This window comes from Zea mays, chromosome 4 (genome assembly GCF_902167145.1).
Source record: "Zea mays cultivar B73 chromosome 4, Zm-B73-REFERENCE-NAM-5.0, whole genome shotgun sequence".
Taxonomy (NCBI): domain Eukaryota; kingdom Viridiplantae; phylum Streptophyta; class Magnoliopsida; order Poales; family Poaceae; genus Zea; species Zea mays.
The window spans coordinates 57942073-57948606 of NC_050099.1; the positions used below are offsets into that span (position 1 = coordinate 57942073).

The following is a 6534-nucleotide window of genomic DNA, read 5'->3' on the forward strand; positions in this document are numbered from 1 at the left end:
GTGCTAATGTTATTTCCACTGGTGGTTGATTAAGAAAATCGCCACTGAAAATCTTGTTTCCACAGACGGTTTTCTTAAGCAACCCGCCATTGCTAATGTTATTTCCACTTGCGGGTTGCTTAAAAAAACCGCCAATGAAAATCTTGTTTCCACACACGGTTTTCTTAAGCAACCCGCCAGTGTTAATGTTATTTCCACTAGCGGTTGCAAAACAACCGCTAGTAAAAAGGCCGCTCTCTACTGGCCAATTTCTACTGGTCTCTAGCACTAGCGACACTAAAAAACGTCAGTCTAAATAGCTTTAGAACCGCCACTATAGAGCTTCTGTGTACTAGTGGACTTTCTAGGACTCCGAAGATATAATCATATATTCTTAGATCAAAACATACACCCTAGTATCAGCTTTGAGCCGACAAGCATATAGAGATTCTCCTTTCATTTTTATTCATAGTTCACAGGTCGTTAAATTTTTTTTTGTAATGAAACCTGATGCTCAAGCGCCTGCTGACTATATACAAATTAGAGGGAAAATTAAGAACAATGGAATGAAAAAATCAATGAAGAAAACGAATGATCTAGTGGTCTCTAGTGCAAATTCATAAATAAAAACTGCTTGGGAACTTTGAAGTCTGAACAATAGAGTGCTGCTGTTTGAAGATAAAGTTATTTTTGTTGTTCTAAATGCTCCAATATATTAGATTTTTTAAAACATAACGTATTAAACACATTTTTTACTATTGCAGATATTATATATATACTTCCAAAGCAGTCATGCAACAAAACAAACTAAACATAATGCAATGTCAAAGTCTTACAGGCAACTTGATAAAATAATATATACTCGATTATTTTTATTCTCAGACATAATGGAACGTATAGAAGAACATGGCCAGTTTATTGCAAGCCTGTACTTTAGTACTTGTGTTTGACGAGGACATTCTTCTCGGCCGAGCTCTTCTTAATACATATAAACGCGTTCGCATTACATATTGGATTATTTAATAGATGAACCTTTTTTGGAACAGCAACATTACTTACAATTAATTATATATTACCTATATAGGTGCTAGCTAGGATCTGATTCAAAAATGTTGGAACCAAATTCTCATATTTTAAATAAATAATCCATGGGTCCCAATTTATAATCCATTTAACTTTTTGTGCCAAGTTTTACCAGGTCGTCTTATTCAAATTTTTTTTAAAAAATATAAAATTTAAAGCAATACTTAAATCTTATTATATGCTAAATAATACCAAAGTAAAAATTAATAATAATTATCAATTATTTTTTTAACAAGATAAACCAGTAAAAAAGTCAAATAAATTATAAATTGAGACAAAGGGAGTAAACTAATTTATAAGATTTGCATACTAAAAAAACTGACTTCCTACATAAATTATACTCCCTCCGACCGAAATATAAAATTCTCATCTCCTAACAAGTAAACTAATTTAGAGTTTAATTAGATTTATTTGAAAAACTTCTAACATTTAAGATACCAAAATAATATTGTTACATTATTTATGAAAAAAGATTGTAGTAAACTTGTCTAAAGATATAAATATCGATGCTATTTTCTATAAACTTGATCAATTTAAAAAAGTTTGACTTGCCTTTAACTTAGAACTGTATCTTTTTTAGAGGGTGCAGTAGTATTCATGTTATATCGCATACCCTAAGCTTTGGTCGTCGATTTTATTTATCGTTCTAGGTTAATTTAAGCAAATTGCTCATGGGGTTGTGTGCCTTTAATATAAGCACACAAGATATATAATTATATCAACATTATCAAGAATTAGAATTTGCGCTGCATCAATTCAACTCACTTCACAAACAGTTCTTATAAATTCGACTGGATGAAATAAAAAACACAACGCCGAACATTGAAATTGGAAGAACGTTGTAGCCAAATAATCTTTGGAGTTGATTTGGTGACTAGGGCATCACGGGAGGGGTAGAGGGGATTGAAGGGGACTGCGCAAAACTCAAGCAAAACTCAAACAATTTCGCAACTGCAAGAACGTTCCTTGCAAGTAATGTGCCCTGTCTCTCTGATACATCAATGCATACCGTCAAATAATTGTAATAAGGTGGATGATTCTCCGCATCGCCTTCCTCTAATGTACCCGTACAGGACAGGTGACCAACCATGTGCAACAATTTAATACACGTTACATGTTTTAGATATCTAGACTAGAGTAGTCTAGTCTATATGCAAGATGCATCTGTTGAGTTAATAATTAGTGTCAAGAACGACGGTGCAATACCTCGTGCTCCAGTAGTCGTGCCCACCACATCGACTAAACTGATTGTCCATTTTTGAGCGGTGCTTACTCCGTTTGGAGCTATGCAAAGTAAGTACAAACAAAATTGCATGGTTTTGGTGATGGTCGTCATGGGTTGGAGTTCAGAAGCAGAATAAAATTTGACGAACTTGGTTATAGATGATTTCCTCTTTGAGCCTTTGACGTGATCTTTTCTGTTCCAAGTTTTTGTTTTTCTTGTTATAAATAAGGTACATGATGCCCTGGCTTTACGAGAGAAAAAACAATACATTGCGTGATTTTATCCATAGATACTAGCACAATGATCCTTAGGCTTAGGCTCTTTCGGTTGCATGGGATTGAAGATGATTGAGTAAGATTAAATTTTTTTTATTTAAAATTAATAAGAAGGGATTTAGGTCTCGTTTGGTTAGGGGTGAATATTGAGCTAGCTCGACTCGGCTCGACTCGTTAAGAAACCGAGCCAGAGAACCAGCTCGTCTCGGCTCGTTTGCGAGCTCGAGCTGGCTCATTTCGCTCGCGAGCCACAACAAAAAATATTATACATATATATACAATAATATAATTAATTGCTAGTTAATTTTATACTAATTTAATACTAGAAAAAGCTAACAATACTTATAATTTTATATATCACATCAGTTAAACCCTAAACTAACATAGTTCATCACTTATTAATTCATCCAATACAAGTATAGGCTTTGTTTTACAGATAAATGCTAGCACATTCGAGCTAACGAGCTATCTCGTTAACAAACCGAGCTAACATCTTACCTCGGTTCGTTAACGAGATAGCTCGTTAGCTCGAATGTGCTAGCATTTATCTGTACAGCTCGTGATAAAATTGAAACGAGCCGAGTCGACCGAGCTCACGAGCCACGAGTATTTTGTCCAGCCCTACGTTTGGCTAGAGAGATTAAAAATTAATCACTAGTTTTTAGTCCCTTTTTACCAAACACAAGGGCTAAAAGGACTAAATCAATTTAGTCTCTAGTCACTGAAGAGGTGGCTAAAGAGGACTAAACCAGATTTTTTTCCTTCCCAACCTTGTGCCGCTAGAGACTACATTTCGCGTCTGGATTAAATTAATTTTGTCTCTAGTCACTCAAAGGATAGCTAAAGGATACCTAAAGAGGACTAAACTAGATTTTTTTTCGTCTGCTCCCTACCTTCCTCCTCCCCAACCTTCCGTCGCTAGAGGATACATCTCACGTCTGCTTCATTTCCGGTGTCCTCTACGTATGAGTGACTGGTTCACATACTCAACACGAGGAACTGCTTGTGACTGTTCCATAACGTTGCTTCTGTACACTGTATAGTTGAGATTGTGCCATTTATAGGAATCAAGACAAGGGACATTTAAGTCTTTATGCACTTCATTTAATACGTTCAGATTTTGTTTAGTCTATAATCAAACAAGGTAATGACTAAAGTTTAGTACCAAGACTACGCTAACTAAACAGGGCCTTGGAGTAACTCCAAAAGATCGTGTAAATCAACCCTAAAACAGAAAAAATAATGATTTTTCTTGTTTTAACAGCTCCCTCGTGACTCGTCCTTCCTTTAAAAAATTCTCGTCCCTCATTTAGAGCGTCCTCTCTCTCCTATTTTCGTGTCCTCTTTTTCTCCCCAATCCCGTCCGCGCGCACACCAGCCTCCTCCATTTTTATTTCCCACGCGGCAAGGCTCAAGCGTTTTTGCCCTTTTGTTTTCCCACACGGTGGCGTGCATGCGAGCACCCGTTCCTTTTTGTGCCGAACAAACAAAGACAAGCAAACAACCCTCGGAGCAATCGAATCTGTTTATTTTGTCCCATTTCTCGATTTTCACTCTTTATTTAGGGGAATTGTTGAATTACACATCTAGTTACACTGTTAAAATTTTTTAGCCTAAACCCAATAATCAGTTTTTAGGGAAAAATTTTAACATTTTTTAGAAGTTGTCCCTACAACTCAATCTATCTCTAACCAAACAGGTTTTTATAGTATAAGTTGTGATACCAATAAAAATATTTATTTTGACAAATTTAGTTTCTTTTTCATTTTTTGAAACATGGAAAATTTAGTATTTTTCAAGACAGTGTACAAGCTCCACTTATAGAATGCTGGGATTTCTAGCGGTTTTGTGCGTACACGCAACAGCAAAGAGGATCGTGAATCCAGCCTCCCGGGGCCTTACAAAAATTAGAACGCTTGACCTGGCCCTCCACCGTCCACCTCCAGTCCTCCACCTCTGTCCCTCCCACGTCTACTCTCACCTCCTTTCTCTCCCCTCCGACCCCCACGTTACTGCCTGCCACGTTCTTGGCGCTTCGTTTCTCTTCGTCCCATCCCATGCCGTCCAGTTAGTTCCGTTGGCCTGATAACATTGTTTCTTGGAGCTTTCATCCTCTGCCAAAAGCTCGAGCGGCCACGAACGCTTCCGGCGTGGCTCGGAGCTGGCAACCGTCGTGGATTTGATCTTCCCGGGGCGCCTCGAGCTCGCCGGCGCCAGGGAAGGTGGTGACGCCAGCGTCCACGGTCAGGAGATGACGACCGCGCGGCAGTGGTGGCGGCGCGCCACGGCGGCAGTCAAGGACAGGAGGAGCTTGTACCTGAGACGCGTGGCGGCACTGCGACCACGGCCGGCCTCCGGGGTGGCCGCGGCGGTGCTGTGGAGCCCCGAGCTGGAGGCGGCCGTGATCCGCGCGACTAGCCATGACGAGCGGTCTGTAGACTACGGGAATGCGGCGCGGGTCTTCGCCCTGGCGCGCGCGTCGCCGGTGTCGGTGCAGCCGCTCATGTGGGCGCTGGCACGCCGCGCCGGGCGGACCCGGTGCTGGGCCGTGGCGCTCAAGGCGCTCATGCTTGCGCACGGCCTACTTCTGCGGCCCGACCTCGCGCCACGCTCGGTGCGCCTCGGCCGCATTCCCTTCGACCTCGCTGACTTCCGCGACCGCTCGTCGCCGCCGTCCAAATCGTCGGGCTTCTCCGCCTTCGTGCGCGCCTACTTCCGCTTCCTCGACACCCGCTCCCTCTTCATCGCCCAGGATCTAGATGCCGTCGCCGACACGGGCGAGACCGACGGCGAGGACGCGAGGCTGGATCACGTGACCAAGCAGCAGCACCTGCTGCACCTGCTCCTGCAAATCCGACCGTACGGGGACGGCATGGAGCTGGGCCTCATCTTCGAGGCGATGGACTGCGTCGTTATCGAGATCTTCGAGGTCTACAGCGAGATATGCACGGGCATTGCCCGGTTCCTCGTCGCCGTTCTCGGCTCGGCCCCGATGACGCCACGGCCACGGCCGGGAGAGACGTTGGCGGCAGCGAGGCGGCGGAGGGCAGTGCAGGGGATGCGGGTACTGAAAAATGCCGCGGAGCAGAGCGCGCAGCTGTCATCGTACTTTGAGTTGTGCCAGAGCTTGGGCGTGCTCAACGCCGCCGAATTTCCGGCCGTGGAGCGCGTCGCGGACGATGACATCAGGGATCTCGAGAAGATCATCATGAACCACGTCGTTGAGGAAAGCCGCGAGGACAAACAAATGAAGGCGTTGGTCGCCGTGGAGGAAACCCCACCGGCCTCGAAGACAGTGGTCACAACGGAGTGGGTGGTGTTCGACGACGACGACAACGCCGCCGCCGGCGCCAGGCCGAGGAATTTCGAAGGTTACTTGAATCCGTTCGTCACTGCGCCGTGGGATGCGACGCCGTAGCGGGTAGGAGAGACTTGTTGGTTTAGCCTTTAGAGTTGGCAATTGGAATGCCATCCATCCGTCAGATTAGCCGATGATTTCTCAAAATCTGTCGTCTATCGATTTGACCTACTGCTTTTCATCAGAACCTTGACTGAATCCTTGTAAATATAGATGTACACGTGAAATTATGAATCAGTCCCTATGTTCCACGTTGGTGTTCTCTTTTTACAAGGTTTGTTACTTATCTTCAATCACATTTTGCTCAAATTTGGTTGGCTAGAGTGTTGATTAAGTCAAATAGTGTACTCCTAGGGCACCCTTATACTACTCTAAATTTCTATATTAAAAAGCATACTATGTCCTCATCGACAAAATGTTGAAGTTGATCGATCACACATGCACAATAGGTTCTATGACCATTGTACAACCCCACCGAATACAACAATCAGTTTTCATTTGTTAACCAAAAGTAGGAAATCATTCAAAGTGAAAAACATATACATTGTTCAAATGTGGAAATACTATACAAGATCTTGTCACTTCACATTGTTGTAAAGTTAGACTTTTCAGTT

At 42.7% G+C, this 6534-nt stretch overlaps 1 protein-coding gene across 1 annotated transcript; it reads left to right on the forward strand.

The window, feature by feature from the left end:
• Nucleotides 1-4493: 4493 nt before the first annotated feature.
• Nucleotides 4494-6156, forward strand: LOC100284872 (clathrin assembly protein). The gene has a single exon (NM_001157767.2). It carries the CDS (start codon nt 4814-4816, stop codon nt 5978-5980), a length of 1167 nt encoding a protein of 388 aa, NP_001151239.1. The 5' UTR covers nt 4494-4813; the 3' UTR covers nt 5981-6156.
• The last annotated feature ends 378 nt before the right edge of the window (nt 6157-6534 follow it).

Excerpts from the sequence above, each read along its gene's own strand:
- LOC100284872 (NM_001157767.2), top strand. The coding sequence starts at position 4,814 with ATGACGACCGCGCGGCAGTGGTGGCGGCGCGCCACGGCGGCAGTCAAG.